Here is a 19626-nt window from a genome sequence, read left to right as displayed (position 1 = left end):
GGCATGCAGGACCCAAGAGCATGAGTGGCTGATAAGTAGTGTATGACGAAGACCCTCGGCCACGTGGAGGTCTCCATGTGCCTCTTCATTCATTGACTTGCATTTGAGGGAAACTTGAAGCCTAAATTGAATAGCATGGCTTAAAATAATTAAAAAATTTATTTAATTATTTCAAATGGGAAAAACAAAATATTGGGGCAGACTTTACAGTATTCACCATTTGGTTACAAGACCAAGACTTTAGAAACAACATTGTATCTATCAATGGAATTTCAAATCTCAGACCAGATTTTTTTCTATTTTGTGTTAAGCAGTCAATTTAGACTCAAATGTAGGGGAAAGTATGCAATAATTAAAAAATTTATTTAAAAAAAAACTGAAAAGAAGAAAACGTACACAAATGAAAAGGTGCCACTTAAAAGAAAAAAACGTGGACGCAAATGATGAGACCAGAAAAGAAGAGAGTTGCTAATAGTAATGGTAGGGGGTTGTAGAGTGTTGGGTGTCAGCAAAGAGATCACCTGTTCCTCTCCCACCTGCTTTGGCCCCTCAGACTTTTACAGCTTGAAACAGCCAACACAATCACAGTACTATCCTTAAATCACGACCTATGACATAACATGAGCATCCATACCCCAGTCTTTGATATAAAGAGACCTTTTTTATGTAAAACACCACGATCATCATGACAGCAGGATGAGTGGTTTCCCACTGTTTAACTTGAACTCAAACTGACCAAACAAAGAGATCATGACTGTGAATACACAACCAATAAGAAAATTAAACACTTTAATATAACAGAGTATTGGTCTCAAACGGGTAGTTAAAACAAAATTGAAAAAGTGATCATCATTTAGAAAGAATGACAACATCAGACAACATTTACTTTGACTGCCTGGAAATAATAAAATCACTGTCAGTCCCCACTTAGCCTTTCCTTTTTGTGGCCCAAAGAAGAAAGAAAGGGTTGGGAACAAGATGAGAATGATACATGATGACAGAAATATCATTTTTGGCCTAACTTCCCCTTCAAGCACTGATGAAGTGTCCCATCATGTCTCTCAAAACAAAGTAACCTGCCCATCCTCTCATATAATCTCCCAAAATGCTGTCTATGTAGGGCAGCTCGCTTTATTTTGAGACATAGCCACTGGCTTCTTGTCTTGTTAGCTACCCTGCTAAAATGACTCGGTGGTTCTCTTGTTTATAGCTGAGGAATAATAAAACAACACTGTAACACACAAAATCAGGCCGATGACTAGCGTCAATAGGTCTCGGGCCTCTTTGAAAGTGATACACATGACTGCATCACATCTCGACTGTCCCGACCCGCTCATTGATGCGTACACTGGAGCTTTATGGTTTAAAATGGGTTCATTTTAAATGAAGTTACCTTGTAGAAGGCCCCGTTGGAGCCGCGCACCTCCACCGCCAACCCGTCCATGTTCGTCGTCGCTTCCCCACGGCTGTGCCTCTCTTTAGGCGCTCCGACAGCGTGCGAGTCCGGTACCACCCCCAGCTTCACGGGCCTCTCGCCGTTCTCCGGCCGCTTCTGTGTGTCCAGTGTTTCGGGTAAGAGAGGGGGCAAAGGTGACGGGGGAACACAGGAGCCACAGGGAGGGGGTTCAGCTCCGACACCCCTTACAGCAAGGCAAGCCAACTCGAAAACGGCTGCCTACAGCGCGAGAGAAGCTCGCGGGAGTGCCGATAGTGGCCGGTCTGGAGCTGGACTGATGCTGTCTGATGACGGTGGATGTAAACGAGGTGTTAGCACAACAGCTAGCGCAGCCGCTAATCAACGGGCACCGACACCTTCTGGCACTTGATCTCGCGGCTCCTGCATATGTCGGGGTGATTCTCGTAAATATCCTCTACGTTATATCTGAAAACACTGTTGATTAGGACGTCTGTTCTTTGATAAGACTGTAGTGCTGTGCTATTTCACCCTTCCCCTCCAACACACGCCGTCAGAGTGGAGCAGCAAGACTGTGAATGACCCCGAAATCCCCACCCCTCTCCACTATACGCCCCGCCCAACGTAGAGTTTGGGGTTTTGATTAGTCTACCGCAATGCCACTCACACACAGCTGGAAGATCTGATTGGTGGAGCTGTCGGGGGCTGGTCGACGCGGATTCTGTGCTCGCGGCTCCTGGTTCGCCGGGTTTGTCCTATTAGCGCCAGTTGTGTAGTTGCTATATTTGGGTGGCTCTGGTTGGTTTTTGACGAGAGACCCCCAACCGACCCACTCCTGATTCACAAAAAAACTCCGATATGTACGTTTCATGTAACGACCAGACTTTCTAAAAAGCCAATTCTTTATGAATACTGATAAATAAGTATAATGTGTGTCAAACGTGAGGTGCAATTTCTATCTTGAGCGGATGCTTTCACAACACACCGTGCAACCGCATGACAAATAATCATGAAATGAATCAAATCTAAAACACACTGGTTTCACTTTAAATAATTTGGTGCATTAGGCACTACTAATTGATTTTGTATGTAAAAAATCTCTAAAATCAAAGAAATGATTGACATGAAACGTGTAATCAAGCCCCGTGACATACCCACTAATTTATATAGTCAGCAATACTTTATTGTTTTAGATGTAAGATCATGAAATCTTGCAACTTCATAAAGTTTAATGCTGAAGTGGTTGGGTTATACTGGGAATACAGGTCCATAGCCAGCCTGGTGAAAGTAGTTCTTTTTTTCTCAAAAAAGTGGACCTTTTTGCGGTTATTCACCTCATTTCCTATTAAATTATTAGATCTAAATACTGCATTTTAATGACATTTTAAGCACTATTTTAGCTGGATTAGCTTGTTGGATGGTCATCATAACCACACTTTTTGATGTACCACAAAAACAAAACAAATAATTTCCTAAAGATTAAGAATAAAGAAATATTAAAAAAAAAAAAACTTATTTTTAAAATGTAAATGTATTACATCCAATATCATGAGAAAAAAAAAAAAAACAAACAGGAATCTGTAAAAGTTTTAAATTACAAACTGTAGTCTAATGTCATTTATTAGGCAAATAACAACCTGCCCAGCACATTCAATATTTCCTCAGTCAGAATTTGGACATTTAAATACATAATAATAATAATAATAATAATAATAATAATAATAATAATAATAATAATAATAATAATAATAATAATAATAATGGGCGACGCGGTGGCGCAGTAGGTAGTGCTGTCGCCTCACAGCCAAGTCGCTGGTTCGAGCCTCGGCTGGATCAGTTGGCATTTCTGTGTGGAGTTTGCATGTTCTCCCCATGTTTGCGTGGGTTTCCTCCGGGTGCTCCAGTTTCCCCCACAGTCCAAAGACATGCGCTATAGGTGAATTTGGTAAGCTAAAATTGTCCGTAGTGTGTGTGAATAAGAGTGTATGAGTGTTTCCCAGTGATGGGTTGCAGCTGGAAGGGCATCCGCTGCATAAAACATGTGCTGGACAAGTTGGCGGTTCATTTTGCTGTGGCCACCCCTAATAAAAGTACTAAGCCGAAAAGAAAATGAATAAATGAATAATAATAATGATGTAGCGCTTCTTGACTTTTCTAGCCTCTCTTGTAAGAAAGTTGATTTGATAATTCATCCATAACAATAGCCAAATTAGTGTTCAAATTAATTAAATGTAGCATCCTTTTGGTGCTTCACAGCTTTTTATTGGTCATTTTTTGTTTCAAAAATAGGGTCCAATAAGATTTTGAATAAAAGTTATTTGTTTAACATTTTCTCAATTTACCAGCAATTAAGTTGACAAAAGATGACGTTACTCACATTAGATTGTATGTTTTCTTGCACAGCTGAATGTTGGACTAATGAAAAAGAATTGTTGGCATTGGTCAAAACTGATTAGCTGGAGTCACGACAGCCAACAGAGGATTCCACTTGATATTAAAGCCTTTATCGATGGATTATTTTTACAATTTATAATGGTATAGCAGTCAAAATAGGACAAATGAGCTCATGTATGGGACAAATTTGAACTCCCCCGAACTACCCGAGGCTACGGGCCTGGAATAAATATCTGATTCAAGGAAAGGTTCAAAATGAAAATGTTTACTCACTGTCATTTCAAATCTTCATGAGTTTCTCTCTGCTGTTGAACACTAAAGAAAATATTTGAAGAAAGCTGAAAACCTTTAACCATCGATTCCATATTAGGAAAAACAAATATCAAAATATCATAGAAGTCAATGGTTTTCCAGCTTTCTTCAAAATGCCTTCTTTTGTATTAAACTGAAAGAGATTAAAACAGGCTTGGAACAAGTGAAGGGTCAGTAAATGACAAGAGTTTTGGTTTAAGGTGTCCCTTTAATATTCATCTATAAGACATAATTTACTCATTTTTAAAACTATCTTTAGGTAGGCCTATACTTTAACATTTTGGCATTTACTTCTATGAGGATTCAATCATGTATAGTTGGGACAAATATGCTTTTCGATACTACACTGTAAAAAATACTGGTTGCCTTAAATTTTTAAGCTGTATCAAATTAACCTTATGAGTCTATTGAATTTTTATGTTAAACTGACTTAAAACAGCTTGTATAACTTATAAAATTAAGTTAGAACACGATTAATTAAGTTTAATAAGTTACAATGTTCTAAAAACATGTGCTGTCAGGACTAATTGATCATACAATTTTTTTTAAATGTAGTAGCTATATTATGTGTCTTTATTCATTAGATACTTGTTCTTATTAGTCGATAATAGTTCTTACTTATTTCAGTAGTAACATAACTATTCTACTGTGCCATTGACTTCTATGGTAAACTGTCTTTGAGATATAAATTCAGTTTTGATTCCATTTCTGACCAGTATATTTTTTAGATATAGTTATTCAGTAGTACCTATTAAATATAGCGTTTATTAGATTATTGATCTATTAGTAACTTACATTAAATTTTACATTCTAGTTTATATTAAAGTCTTTTTATTGAATTGTTTATGTGTTTATTTATTAGATACTAGCACTTATTATTTAGAGACGCATGAATGTTATCTTTTGGGATAGTTCACCCAAAGATTTTCTCACTATTTTCTCATCCTCAAGTGGTCATAACAGTTATAGGTTTCTTTCTTCTATTGAACACAAAAGAAGATATTTTTAAAGAAAGCAGACATCACTGACATCCATGGGGAAAACAAATACAGTGAAAGTCAAAAGTTATGATTTACAGCTTTCTTCAAATATCTTCTTTTGTGTTCACATTTTTTGGGGGGTTGAACCATCCCTTTAAATTTTCTATCATCCCTTTAAAGTACTTTCAAGTAAGGAATAGGCTATACTGCTACCAATTAATAGTATATATAATGAAAAAATAACAATGACTACAGTCTCAAGTCACCAAAGAAGCAACTTTGTTCTAATTTCTTTAAAGTTCAATATAGTCATTTTGGTGACTAATATGTATCTTTTAGTAACCAACATTGATAATTTAGGTGCCAATAAATAAGTTTAAGGTTATATAGACCCTTTAGATAGACCCTTTAGATAAATAACTACCATTATATAATATATAATAAGTGGTATATAAAGAACAAGTATAGTAACCAAAAGACTATAACAATAGACGTGGAAGGTGTGAACGGCCCAGGATGTTGGCTGAATTGAAGTCTCTTATTGATGTGTGAGAATTGACAGCTTAAAAAGAGGGTGCACAAATTAGGATGGGGATAAAAGCATGACAGCTGAAGACAGCAGTTGTTGGAGGTGGTGTGTTAAACAGCCACTGTTTTTTAAAGGCAGTGATCCTTAATAGTGAAAACTGTTTTATTTGATTTCATTTATTATTTAAAATATGGCTTAATCGTTTTATTTAAAATAGGAATTAGTTTTAATAATCTAGGGTGCAACAATTATTTAAAAAGGTCAGAAAAGACATCTCAATTATAATGTTGCGAAAGGCTGCTATTTTAAATCCTGTTCATATTGACAATTGAAAGTTAATTTTATTTCATTTAATTTTCAGGATTCATTTAATCAATGAATTCTGAAAAACGTCAATCAAGATCCAAATCAGCAAATTATAATAATGGGGAAAAACGTCATACATGTAGTGACATTTTACCACCAACAGAGGGAAATGTAGCTCCGCAAAGTTCATCTGTCTGTCATTGCAAGGTTTTGGATAGGAATGGCGTCTGTTAAGCCTACAAAAAGCCTAACCTGAAGATGAAGAAACCTAAAATTTAATTGCATCTTTTTATCAACAGAAGAGTAGTTTTGAGTGCATTTATAAATTAAGGAGCTGAAGTATATGGTCCAGTGGTTCTTCAATTAGCATAACTGTAGCTGTGAATATTTGTCTTTTAAACTTTTTAATTGCTCAAGCAATTGCAATTCTTATGCAATTTGGGCTTATTAATTAACTTTAAAATAATAACCCCTTAACACTCTCTCTCTCTCGAGAAGTATAACATTTTACCACTTTTTATTTTACATGCAGCAATGTGATGCCTGACCTCATTGGCTTAACGTTTGATATGATTACTATACAGAATCATACAGGAAATCAGTCATGTAATTAGAAACTATTGAAAATATAATGTTTGGGCTGTGGATAGACAGCTTGTGGGTTTTGGGGGACTCGCGTTAAAGGGATAGTTCACTCAAAAATGAAACTTTACTGTTTACTCAGGCTGTTTCAAACCTTTATGATTGTCTTCTGTCTGTTTTTACTGTTATCTCTCATTAAAAAAGGTATTTTTTAAGAATGTTAATAACTGTTGACTTCCATAGTAGGAAAAACAACATTTTGTGTTTCCAACATTTTTCAAAATAACTTTGTTTGATGTTCAACAGGAAAAGGCAACTCAAACTGTTTTGTTATGATGACAGAATGTTCAGTTTTGGGTGAACTATCCCTTTCTGAACAATTCAAACAACAAAAAATAAGGTAAAGAATTTTTATGTTATTCTGGAGTCAGATCTGAGTTTCAGTAGTCATGTCAATGCAGTAAGCATCAGCATACGATCATCTCAACAACATTGCAAGAATTAGATGCTTTGTTTCCAGTGAGGACTTAGAGAACCTTGTTTAAGCTTTTATCACCAGCAGAGTGGATTACTGTAACGTCCTCCTCACTGGCCTTCTCAAAAAGACAGTCAGACAGTTACAGCTCATCCAGAACGCTGCGGCCAGAATTCTGACCAGAACCAGAAAATCAGAGCACATCACACCTGTCCTCAGGTCTTTACACTGGCCCCCAGTTACATTCAGAATAGATTTTATAGTATTACTACTTGTCTGAATCAGAAATGGCCTAGGACCTCAATACATTACAGCTATGCTCAATGAATACAAATCTAACAGATCACTCAGCTCTTTAGGATCAAATAAACTAGAAATTCTAAGAGTTCAGTTAAAGCAGGGTGAATCGGCTTTCAGCTACTACACCCCTCACTGAGAGCTTCCAGAAATGATCAGATGTGCTTCAACATTAGGCACATTCAAATCAAGACTGAAAACACATCTGTTTAGCTATGCCTTTACTGAATGAGCACTGTGCTACCTCCGACAGATCACACTATTATGTATTTCTTTTCTTTTTCATTCTTTTATAATCTGTTTTAACACATTTTAGTCTGTTTTTAATCATTTTTATTTTCTTATTTCATTTATTCTTGTTTAAAGCACTTTGAATTACCATTGTGTATGAAATGTGCTTGAAATAAACTTGCCTTGCCTTTAACAAATCCCGTTCCTGGTAAATTTTATAGTAAAACCATATATGAAATCTTTCTCCACAGTCATTCTTTGAAATGGTGTGTATTAAAATAAGTTGCAACAAAATTAAATATGCTGTTTTTATTTCAAGCAACATATAAACTGAAAACACATAATATATTATCATTTACTTATGATTCTCACAAAAGAACTTATCATTCCTTAAATTATCATTCCTTAAATTAAAAATACCTATTTGGGAGCTGCTGTAAGTAACATGGGACTAAATTCTCTTTAGTAAGCAGTACATTATTATTCATTTGTAAAAAGTCATGTTATTGGCTTCCACAAATAAAGAATATATATTGATGAGTTATGGTCCAACATACATTTCAGCTTTTAAATGCATCAGAAGCAAGCACATGCTGTCACACTTTGCGTAAAGTTACTTTCATATTATTTCATTTTACAGACCTGACTGCGCGTGTGCACTGGCCTGCCTTTGCACATCTCCTCCAGTAGGTGTCAGACCTGATTAGAAAAACATCTGAAGCCATTTTAGAAGAGCTTGACCTTTGCTCTGGTTTCTGACTCGATATATTACCAGTAGATCTTTGGTTTTTAAGCAGCTTACTGTACACTGTGTACAATCCTGTATGTGCTCTTTTCCCAATGTCAGCACTGTTTTCATTCTGATAACTAACAAAGCTTAGCACAGATTTTACACAGATGTCCAAATACACAACCATTCAAAAGTCTGGGGTCAGCAAGTGTTATGTTTTTTAATATAATATAAGTTGTTTAAAAGTGACCATTCACAAGTGACAGATCCAAATGTGAAAAATGTTGCGTAATACACTTTCGAATATAGTTGTCATCACGCTTGAGTAAATAAAACGGTAATTTTCTTGGAAACAATTTGCAAACAAAACGGTAGTCAGGGGAGCCATTAAAAAGTGGATGTCTGATGTTTGGGAACAGTCTTATGATACAGTTTTGTGAGGTCGATTACACCAAATCAATTTAATAACAGACATTTGCTCAGGCATTTAAGACCAAATAACAGGCCTACAACATTTGAGTCGGTGTTATTGAAATGAATCATCTCCATATCAAATCATATGATCAGTCAGGACAAAGTCACAAGATTTTCTGCTGTGCGTCAAAGACTTTGTTTGATAAACATGTTTCTGTCATAGTTAATATGCTCATTTCTTATTATATAAAAGTGTTTGTCTATTAACTGCCTATGTCTTTATGCATTTCCATCCATCTGTTTAAAAATGTAGCTCAACATACATAAAAGACATTGATGGAAACAGCTTGACAGCAGCTTGCCATTACAGGAATAAATAAGATTTAATATATTAAAATAGGACATTGTTATTTAAATATTGTTGCTTTTATTGTATTTTTGATCAATGTATTGGCATCAAGAAAAGAAAACATCTAAGGAGAATGCTGAAACTACTAAAAATGGGTAAAGAACTGTCCAACGAATTGGAAGGATAGGCCATGACCAGGGTTTCTGCAGGTTGTAAAATAAAATACTGTATGTCTGAGACATTGTCAAAAGTCAGCTTTAAGAACCATTTAAGAATATTTAAGAAATAAGATAAAGCAAACACATTTCCTTAAGTTAATAGAGGAACATTTATTGTATTTTCGATCAAATAAATGCAACCTGGGTGAGGTTCTTTCAAAACCCTTAAAAAACCCAAACATTTGCATGGTAATTATACCTGAATTTAGAGACATAATTAAGCAGTTTTAGTAATACAGACTTTTTTGAATATCATGTATTAGACCAGGGTTTCTGCAGGTTTTACAAAGGTACACTACCAGTCACAAGTTTGGGGTCAGTAGGATTTTTAAATGTTTTAAAATAAGCTTCTCCTGTTCACCAAGGCTGCATTTTTTAATCAAAAATACCGTACACATTGTAAAACTATGTAATGTTATGGCACGATAAAATAACTGTTCAAAAGTAGTTTAATGTTTACTTTAATCATTTACTCCAGTGATTTTAAAGATTAATTTTCAGCTTCATTACTCCAGTCTTCAGAGTGTCATGATCCTTCAGAAATTACTCTAATATGAATTATTATTATTAATGATAATAGTAATAAAAGCAATAATGACTGGAGTAATAATTTCATTTGAAATTGCATCCAATAAGAAAGCAGTTATTTACAATTTTAATAAATGTTAATTTTTTTTTTTTACATTTAACAAATGCCACCTTGATGAACAGAATAATTTTTTTAAGAGCATAGAAAGTGTAACTTCTATCATTCCTTCACTGTTCCCTTAAAGGGCACCTATGGTGAAAAATCTACTTTACAAGCTGTTTGGACAGAAATGTGTCTAAGTATAGTGTATAAACTGTCATATTGGGGTGAAATAAACACACCCAGTCCTTTTTTTTCAAATTTAACAACATAAAACGGTGAACCAATTGGAGCGGTTTCCAGACTGACCGCAACTTTACGTAGGAGTGCGGTCCCCCCGCCCACCAATATTGATTGACAGCTGCGCGCATTAACATGTCCGGTAGTCACGTGTATAATCATATCAACAAGAGAAGACGAGCGCAAAGCAATCGGGAATAAAAGGTGTGTTCAGTTCGCTAGGATCATCAACGTGATCAAGAGTGAGTTTCACAAGTTTAAAATGTTTTAAAACAGTGCATGTGTGTAATGAATTACAGCGATTCACTTCAGATTCACTTAACCAGCACAGCCACGTGTCAAAACAATTATAAAGGAAGATGCTTCATCAGGTTAAATCAGGTTTATTTTGTACATTAACATAACATATATCCATACTGCAGTGGAGATTAACCTGTATCCTGTCACATATGCGTGCAAAACGAGTGCAAAGCTTAACGCGCTGTCTCTCTCTCTCTCTCTCTCTCTGTGTGTGTGTGCGTGTCTGCGCTATGTGTGTGTGTATGTCTGCGCTATGTGTGTGTGTGTGTGTGTCTACGCCATGTTTGTGTGTGTGTGTGTCTACGCCATGTGTGTGTGTGTGTGTGTCTGTGCTATGTGTTTGTGTCCTCGCTGTGTGTGTGCGTGAACTTTGTAATGACATTGTGTGTGACTCATTGTTGCAAATCCACAAAAAATGCATCAAATACTGATTGTTAAAGTTCTTACTGTAGTATTTCTCACACACGTTACGTGAGATCTGCTTCCTGAGGCAGCCGAGGGCGGCGATTGCTGACAGGCACGTGGGAACGGTGGGCGGGGAGGACTAGCCTTAAAGGCCCAGTACAAAAAAACAGCAAAACCTTTTTACCAGCTGTAATATAGGCACTTCAAACAGCTATAATAAATAATCTGATGGATGTTTTGAGCTGAAACTTTACAGACACATTCTGGGGAAACAATAGACTTATATTAAATATGAAAAAAGGGGTAACCTATGTGCACTTTAACATCTTTGAAAGCGTTTCATTCCAGTAAAATTCCAAGGTTTTTACAGAAAAAAAAAATGTTCTTTAGATTGGAAAAAGAAAAAAAATTATGAAATCTTCTCAATACAAATACAATGTGCAATGCGCAATACAAAATGCAATGACATGTACACTACTGTTTTTTTAACCTCTTAAAGTCAAGTGCTATTTTGGGGTTTCCACCTGGATTTTGCATACCCAAATTCAAAAGCTTCCTAAATCCCCATGCAGAGGTGTAAATGCAAAAGTTTAAAGAAACACTTTGAATTTTCATAAAACACTGTTGAAAGTGATAATTATATATGTTGTTTGTGTTATAATAAACTCCTCCAAAAAAGAGGCGCTTTTTTTGTTAACCTTTTAGGATCTGTGTGGTATAGGTTGCTGTAATTAATTTTGTCAGTTTCTGCACATGTCAATCATAATCTCTGCAAAAGTTATTCTATTCCAACTGATGAGAGAATGAAACCACTTAAGGGGGTTTTGAGCCAGTATGGACACTTAAAACTTAAAGAATGCGGAAGTAAATGATGTCACTGACCCAAATTATTCTGTTCATCAAAAAAATCCTAAATTATTAAATATTTATTAAAATTCTGCTTTCTTATTGTTTGTAGTTTCAAATGAAATTATTTCTCCAATCATTATTACTTTTGTTACTATTACCATTAATAATATTAATATTATTATTAATGATAACAAAAATAATTAATATTAGAGTGATTTCTGAAAGATCATGTGACTGAAGACTGGAGTAATGAAGCTGAAAATTCATCTTTAAAATCACTGGAATAAATGATTAAATTAAATGATAAACTACTTTTGAACAGTTATTTTATAGTGCAATAACATTTTAAAATTGTACAATTTGTACTGTATTTTGGATTAAACAAATGCAGCCTTGGCAAGCAGGAGAAGCTTATTTTAAAACATTTAAAAATCCTACTGACCCCAAACCTTTGACCGGTAGTGTACATTTTGTCCAAGTCTAAACTGTAATTAATTCTCTTTTTTTTGGCAGTGCATGCACCTGTTGACACCGGTATAGATTTTGATTTACGCACTTTGATTTACAGCCTGTTGAAGATGTGCAGAAACCCTGTGGACTCTCCTCAGGCTGTTGAAACCTATGAGTGCAGGTGCAGGAGGTGGAGATCTGACACGTGTGCTTTAGTGACAGCTCTGCTATAGAGGACGTGCCTCATACCAGCCGAGTCTTTATGACATCACTGACGTGTCCCAGCGGTGACAGGTAATTTGTCAAATCTCAGTCTGATAAGACATTTTTACGTCATGAGTGAAAAAAAAAAGCTGGCTTTCCACACATGTCTTAGAAAAACTCCAGCAGCGATTATCATCAGCACAAGGCAGCTAAACATCTGCGCTGAGGCTGTGACGGCCTCTGGGAAAAGTTTGTACTCGAGAACTCCTGTGGACCCTGTGACCTCGGCAGGGGCAAAGAAGAGACCTGCGAAGCTCTTGTCGTGCGTCATTGCAAAGGAAGATGTAGAAAAGAGGGTCTAGGAGGGTGTTGAGGCTGGTGAGCCCGTAGCAGATCCGATAGTACAGGTAGAGGGAAACTTCCACCGAACACTGCTCTTTATCACTTTCCGTTAACAGCAGGGTGACAAATCTATAGCCAACCACTAGATGATAGGGGCCGAAAATGACAATGAAGATGACGGTGATGACAACCAAGGTGGCGACAATCCTGCGACGTTCGTGATCTGCCACAGACGGGGAGTTTCGGAGAGTCCGCCCAATTCGGGCAGAGGTGTACCTGAAAGTGAATAAGAGGCCATAAGGTTATGAACGACACATTCCTTTACAGAGACAGACAGTGTATCTGTGGTTCTCATCTCCACAATGGCATTTTGTCGACATGCTGATTCATTCCTAGGCCTGTGTGTTAAGACAACGTGTTTCTAACATGCCAATAAATACGGGTTGCTAGAATGTTTTGGTATGGCAAACAATGCAGGTGGGTTAGAGTGACAATGATAACAAACCTCTTGGAAATCTAGTGTGTTGAAGAAATCACATTCTTGGTATTCATGGATGCTCATTCCTGCCTTCATGTTGATATAAGTCTGTGTGGGTATAATATTTATATACACTGCCTATTCAAAAAAAAATATCACACACAATTCCAATAAGCTTCTGCAATGTCACAATATTTATTCCTGTTCAAGATTTCATTGATTTTTCACTAAGATCTAGCATTGATGATGGGAGAGTCAGACCACTGCACAAAATCTTCAATTCAGTCTTCAAAATCAATAAGGTTAAGGTCTGGACTCTGCAGTGGCCAACACATGTGAAAAAGGATGTCTTGTGCTCCCTGAACACACTTTCACTACTTGAGCCCAAATAATCCTGGCACTGTTATCTTGGAATATGCCTGTGCTGGCGGTTCAGTGGTTAGCACTGTCGCCTCAAAGCGAGAAGGTCTTTGGTTTAAGTTCCGCCTGGGCCAGTTGGTGTTCCTGTGTGAAGTTTGCATGTTCTCCCTGTGTTCGCATTGGTTTCTTTCGGGTAAATTCGACGTAGTGTATTAGTGTGTGTGTGAATGTGAGAGTGCATGGGTGTTTCACAATAATAGGTTGTGGCTGGAAGGGCATCTGCTCAGTGTGCAAATTATACTGTACATTGACAATCGGGTGGGGAAGGGTCAACTTTTTCAGTAATATACATGCTTCAGTGAATCAAACGTATGAATATATTTAAATGACATCTAATCTATTAATAAAATATATGTTTTCAGTGTTTAGTGACTATTTTAGAGGTTACTGAAGGTCAAAATATACAAATTATGTGTTTAAATTTTCTTTTTTGGGGGGCTACATGCAGATATAAACACCTATTCCACAAGAAATGTGTTCTGTGAATACTTAAGATGTCAATTGGTGCTCTAGAACTGCCAGTTTTAGACTGTTGAATGATATTTTTCCTACAATTGATTGGCGCAATTGCATCACAGTGGTATGAATCGTTGTTGGGAGGTGGGGAAGGGGGGGGGGTGAAATGTTTATTTATATTTATAGTATACATTTTTAATTATTAATATTTAAGGAAGCTAATGTTGAAGAAAGCTTTTTTTTACTATTAAAGGGCTGACCCCCCATTCATCTTGTGTTGATGTCCTTCAGGGGTGATCAAGCGTTAACTAGGGGGGTCAATCTCCCCCAAACCCCCTGTAATTCATACCATGCATCCGCTGTGTAAAACATATGCTGGAATAGTTGGTGGCTCATTCCGTTGAGGCGACCCCTGATAAATAAGGGACTAAGCCAAAGGAAAGTGAATAAATAAATGCCTGTGCCACAACGGAATAAAAAAATCAATGGGAATAACGGGTCTTTTATATATTCAGGTAGTCAGCTAACCTAATTCTTTGAGCAAATAACATTGCTGAACCTATATCTGACCTATAACTGCAGCATCCCCAAATCATAGCATTGCTCCCACAGATTAGTTTAGAAGGAATCACTTCATCTGCCTCTCTTATCCTTATGTGCCCAGCACTCTGGAACAGGGTGAATCTGGACTCATCAGACCACATGACCTTCATCCTTTGCTCCAGAGCCCATTCGTTATGCTCCCTAGCAAATGGAAGTCTTTTTTTCTGATTAGTCTCACTGAAAAGTGATTTTCTAGTCCCCTGAGTTCACTTTACATTGTTTGTGTGGAAGTGCTTTCTATATTTTCACGATTAAAGATTACTGTGAAGTTTACTGTTATATCTTTATGATTTGATTTCACATGACATTTTAAGTGATCGCTGATTTAAATCTTTCTAGATTGATTTTGTCCCCATTTCTTCCTCAAAGATGATAGGGTAACACTTTATTTTGATGGTCCATTTGAGTATTAGTAGACTGTCTGCTTAAAATCAGCTGATATGCTCCTTCAACAGACATTTAACTGACTATAAGAAACTTTGGCAAGTACATGTCAACTTACCCTAACCCCAAACCCAACCTAACAGTCTACTTGTAATCGAATGAGAATTAGTTGGCATGAAGATGCAATGTACAGTAACTTAAATTCAACAAACAGACCATTAAAATAAAGTGTGACCGACGATGGATTACCCATTTTTAGTAGTTTCAGTCTCCTGAGATGTTTTCTTTGCTTGATGCCAATAAATTGACCTTTCTGAAACAGATTAACATCTTTTGCACAACCACAAGATGCTTCTTCAGACATTGTTGTTTGAGAAGCTACATTCTTCATCAGTTAGGGTTCAATAACTTGTTTCCAGCTGAAACAATCATCCATGCTGTAATTATCCAATGGCAGATCCAACTGGACAGGAAATGTGAATGTATATAAAACATATTTAGCGTTAGTGTTAATACATAGTGCTCAGCATAACTAAGTACACCCCATTTTGAAAATGAATATTTTTATCAATTTCTCAGTGAATATACACTGTAAAATGTTCTCTTCATTTATTGGGTTTTACTGGGCTCAAAATGCTTCACTCACTCAAATGGATTAAGTTCAGAGTATTCATTAGGATTTGCTTTTGAACTTAAATGGTTTGTTGCAATCGGTTTCCTCAAATGGTTTGAGTTACCTTAATTTTTTGGGTTTTACAGCGTAGGTAATATATTTTGGGGCATTTAAAAAAAAAAACAGGTTTACTAAACAGATATTTATAAAATAATATTTTAGTCACCAAACATATTTAGAAATTGAAAGACAATACAATTAAATTCAAGCAAGATATTGCAAAAATAAATGACAACCTACAGAATTTTAACAAAAATTTTACATTTATTTGCTTCTCTTGATTTTTCCTCTTTATTAATTTGTACTTAATATTTTTTATAACATATAAATTTGGGTGTACTTGTTTTTGGATCGTTATCGTAAGTTATTTTGTTAGATGAGCTCCAGACTTGGCTTCAGTACTGACTAATCTAATGTATACGCACAAATATAATATTCTATATCTTCCTATTAAAAATATGAATTTAACAAATAGATTTGTGAGGGGTGTACTTATATATGCTGAGCCCTGTATATACCAACTACGTTTATTTTGCCATTATGACTTTAGTTTTATCTAATCATAATAACACTTGGGCATATTCACACATCAAAACACATCCACAAATGTATGCATTTCGCTTACCCTAGTATAGAGCAGGGCATCAGAAATCCTAAAGCGACTGTTGCGATTTTAAAGTAAGCGTATCTGGCGCTCACAGGATACTGCTCCAAACACAGCTCTCTCTCCGGCTCGAACACAGACGGGTACAGGCCGGTCAGACAGAAGAGAAATATTAAAGTCCACACGACCACTCCGGAAAATGCAGCCACACGTACTTTCCGTACACCGCGGCTACTTAAAGGATAGACGATTGCTAGGCAGCGGTCCAGAGCGATGAGACAAAGAAAAATAACGCTGGCGTAGAGGTTAACATAAAAAACGTAGCCCACAAGCTGGCATGTGACAGACCCGTAAGGCCAGTGGTGGTCGCCCTGCAGGTAGAGGATCCACAGAGGCAAGGTGAGGAGCTGGAGCAGGTCTGAAAGCAGTAGGTTGAGGATATAAACCAGCTGGCAGCCTCCTCCGCCTGACCGACCCAGCTGGTACAGACCCCAGAGGGACAGCAGGTTGGCTGGGAGGCCTATGGAGAAGGCCAGGCTGTAGATGTAGGTCAGTCCTGCTCGGTCATTTGCCAGAGGGATTTGGCAGCTCCCATTGGTCAAATCTGTGGGAATTTTTTGGAAAATACTTTTGTTTAGTAATGTGGTTATTATGAGGAATGTGCAATTTATTGGGGATTTTAGACGTATTTATCACTATAATGTCTTGTTTTTTTCCTATAGCACAAATTTAAGCTTTAAGAAAACAGTCAATAATCAAAAATCAGAAATTAAGCATCATTCCAAATTCAGTTCATTAAGCACAAACAGTTCCACAGAATGCTGGTTTTGTTCTAGCTCAGTGGTGATTTGGTTCAGTACAATACAATGTGAATGCCATTGTTGAAGGATGTGATTCACTGTTAGGCAGCTCTAACATCCCTACCAACTAAGCAAGCCAATAGTCAACATAATTCAGTGCGGAATCAATATGTATATTATACATTCATTCTTTCATTTTCCTTAGGCTTAGTTCCTGATTATTAGGGGTCGCCACAGTGGAATGAACCACCAACTATTCCAGCATATGTTTTACACAGCGGATGCCTTCCAGCTGCAACCTAGTTCTGGAAAACACCCATACCTGCTCACATTCACACTCATACACTTCGGACAATTTCATTCATTCATTCATTCATTCATTCATTTTCTTTCAGCTTAGTCCCTTAATTCATCAGGGGTCACCACAGCGGAATGAACCGCCAACTTAATCAACATATGTTTTACACAGCGGATGCCCTTCCAGCTGCAACCCAGTTCTGCGAAACACCCATACAGTCTCACATTCACAATCATACACTGCGGCCAATTTAGTTTATCCAGTTCATCTATAGCGCATGTCTTTGGACTGTGGGGGAAAGCGGAGCACCCGAAGGAAACCCACGAGAACACAAGGAGAACATGCAAACTCCACACAGAAATCCAACTGGCCCAGTGTGGCATTTCAGCGACCTTCTTGCTGTGAGGCGCAGTGCTAACCACTGAGCCATCTTTATATTATATATTCTTAAATTCTTAAAAAAGTTGATCACTAATATAAACAAACTTTACACATTCCAATTTAAAGGTTTGGGATCAGTAAGATTTATTTATTTTTTACTTAATAATTTTACTGAGGAGGAAATAGTAAAAGTAAAAGATTTCTATTTCAAATTAAGTAAAAAAAAACCTTTCCATTAATCAAGAATCCTGAAAAAAAAGCATCACAGTTTCAATAAATATATAAAGCAACATGTTTGGTCTGTATAGTTCATATAGTAACAACTAGCATAATATTAATGTTTACTGTATTTTTGATCCAATAAACGCAGCACATCATTTCTGAAATACTAAATACCCGAAAAATGAAGCCAGCGTTTTCAGTGTAGTTTTTAATGTTTTAATTGACTTTTTGGTCTTTAGTGTTTGATTTTACATTTGAACATTCTAAAGGATTGTGCTTATAAATGTTCTTATGCACAGTAACAGTTCTATGCACAATCATTTAATCGTTTGTTATGCTGAAATAGACCTTTATGTTAGAGATTCGGCATCCCCTTTTCCAACCTTTTTAAATCTGTAACTGTCAAAACATCTCATTGCTGTTTTTTCTGGAGTTCAACCAGCAACCACACAGACTGTCTCTAAATAGGTAAATGATTTCTTTCCTAAAATCCCTTTGCTTTTAAGCTTTCAAATTGTGCAATGTTTTCTCGTGAGATCAGGCTGGTTTTTCCCAATCACTTGTATTTTTCTCTTTTTAGGTTTAAGAGAATATGTGCATCTCCTGTTTTACACTAACAAAAATATATAATTCTTTATGTTGTTCAATTTATTTTGTTAAAATTATTACTTCAGTATATGATACAAAAATAGTACTGGCCAAAATATATGTGCATCACTTTTCCTTAAAACAAATATCATGCACCTTAAGGATAACTTACTCAGCAGCATGGTTTCTATGGTTGTGACTCCTCCATGACATTTGAATCTTCAAGATCTTCAAACGTTTAACCAAATAGTTTTCTTCATTTTCTCCAGTCACCTCTGACAATGGTTAAGACACCTGAGCAGAGAACACAAATGTCACATGACACAGTTTTGACTGTAAAATTAATTACCATCATAAATTAACACCACAAAATGACCCAGTATTTATCTGACTATTAAAAAGAGTAAACTCTCACCTCAGCTTTGTCTGGAGAGCGTCTTTTGCATGTTCAGCTCTCCTACATGCACACAAACCTGTGTGTGCATTAGAGAGGAGAGTTCTGCCGTGTCCAACCAGGGGCTTGTCTGGCTTTTTGATCATTTCCCCCAGCAGGAAGCCACTTCTACTGCTTTTGAGCAGCAACATCCTGAAGCCTTTCTCCTTCAGAACAAAAACACCCTCCTGCCTGCTGGCTATTATGTGAGGGAGAGATATGAGAGAGTCCAGGCTGTTCTTTCAGACGGAAAAGCCACTGAGAGACAAGCTGTAACACCCTTATAGTAGTTTCCATGTCCCCTGTGACACCCCTCTATCCCGCACCCCCCTGCTCTAGATTATTGAACAGCTCTGGAACAAGCGTATATCTAAACAATGTAAAAACAAAGTCCTTTTTACAAAAGAATGGTTAAACGGCAGAGCACATCTGTGAACAACTTGATAATACAATTTGGAGATTGTGTAAATCTATTTCTTTTATACACTCACCGGCCACTTTGTTAGGTACACCTTACTAGTATTGGGTTGGAACTGCCTTAATCCTTCATGGCATAGATTTAACAAGCTACTGGAAATATTCCTCAGAGATTTTGGTCTACATTGACCTGATCGCATCACGCGGTTTCCGCAGATTT

The 19626-nt window shown here is 36.7% G+C and overlaps 2 protein-coding genes across 3 annotated transcripts in view; both read right to left on the bottom strand.

Annotated features, from left to right (window-relative positions):
• fxr2 (FMR1 autosomal homolog 2) overlaps positions 1-1980 on the bottom strand; it is a 43611-nt gene extending 41631 nt beyond the window's left edge. For both annotated transcript variants that reach the window (XM_056461251.1, XM_056461252.1), the window contains exon 1: positions 1394-1980. In XM_056461251.1, coding sequence (XP_056317226.1) covers positions 1394-1444 — 51 coding nt within the window. In that variant the 5' untranslated portion in view covers positions 1445-1980. The remainder of the gene's footprint in view (positions 1-1393) is intronic.
• Positions 1981-10466: 8486 nt separating this feature from the next.
• si:dkey-165a24.9 (probable G-protein coupled receptor 132) lies at positions 10467-19626 on the bottom strand. Its single transcript, XM_056461250.1, has 4 exons — positions 18972-19626; positions 18729-18850; positions 16289-16871; positions 10467-12925 (listed from the first exon to the last, which is right to left on the bottom strand). Exons 2-4 carry the CDS (start codon positions 18736-18738, stop codon positions 12517-12519), a joined length of 1002 nt encoding a protein of 333 aa, XP_056317225.1. The 5' UTR covers positions 18739-18850; positions 18972-19626; the 3' UTR covers positions 10467-12516.

This window comes from Danio aesculapii, chromosome 7 (genome assembly GCF_903798145.1).
Source record: "Danio aesculapii chromosome 7, fDanAes4.1, whole genome shotgun sequence".
In the NCBI taxonomy this organism is placed as follows: domain Eukaryota; kingdom Metazoa; phylum Chordata; class Actinopteri; order Cypriniformes; family Danionidae; genus Danio; species Danio aesculapii.
The sequence above is the reverse complement of the archived record's forward strand: the minus strand, read 5'-3'. Positions and strand labels throughout refer to the sequence as shown.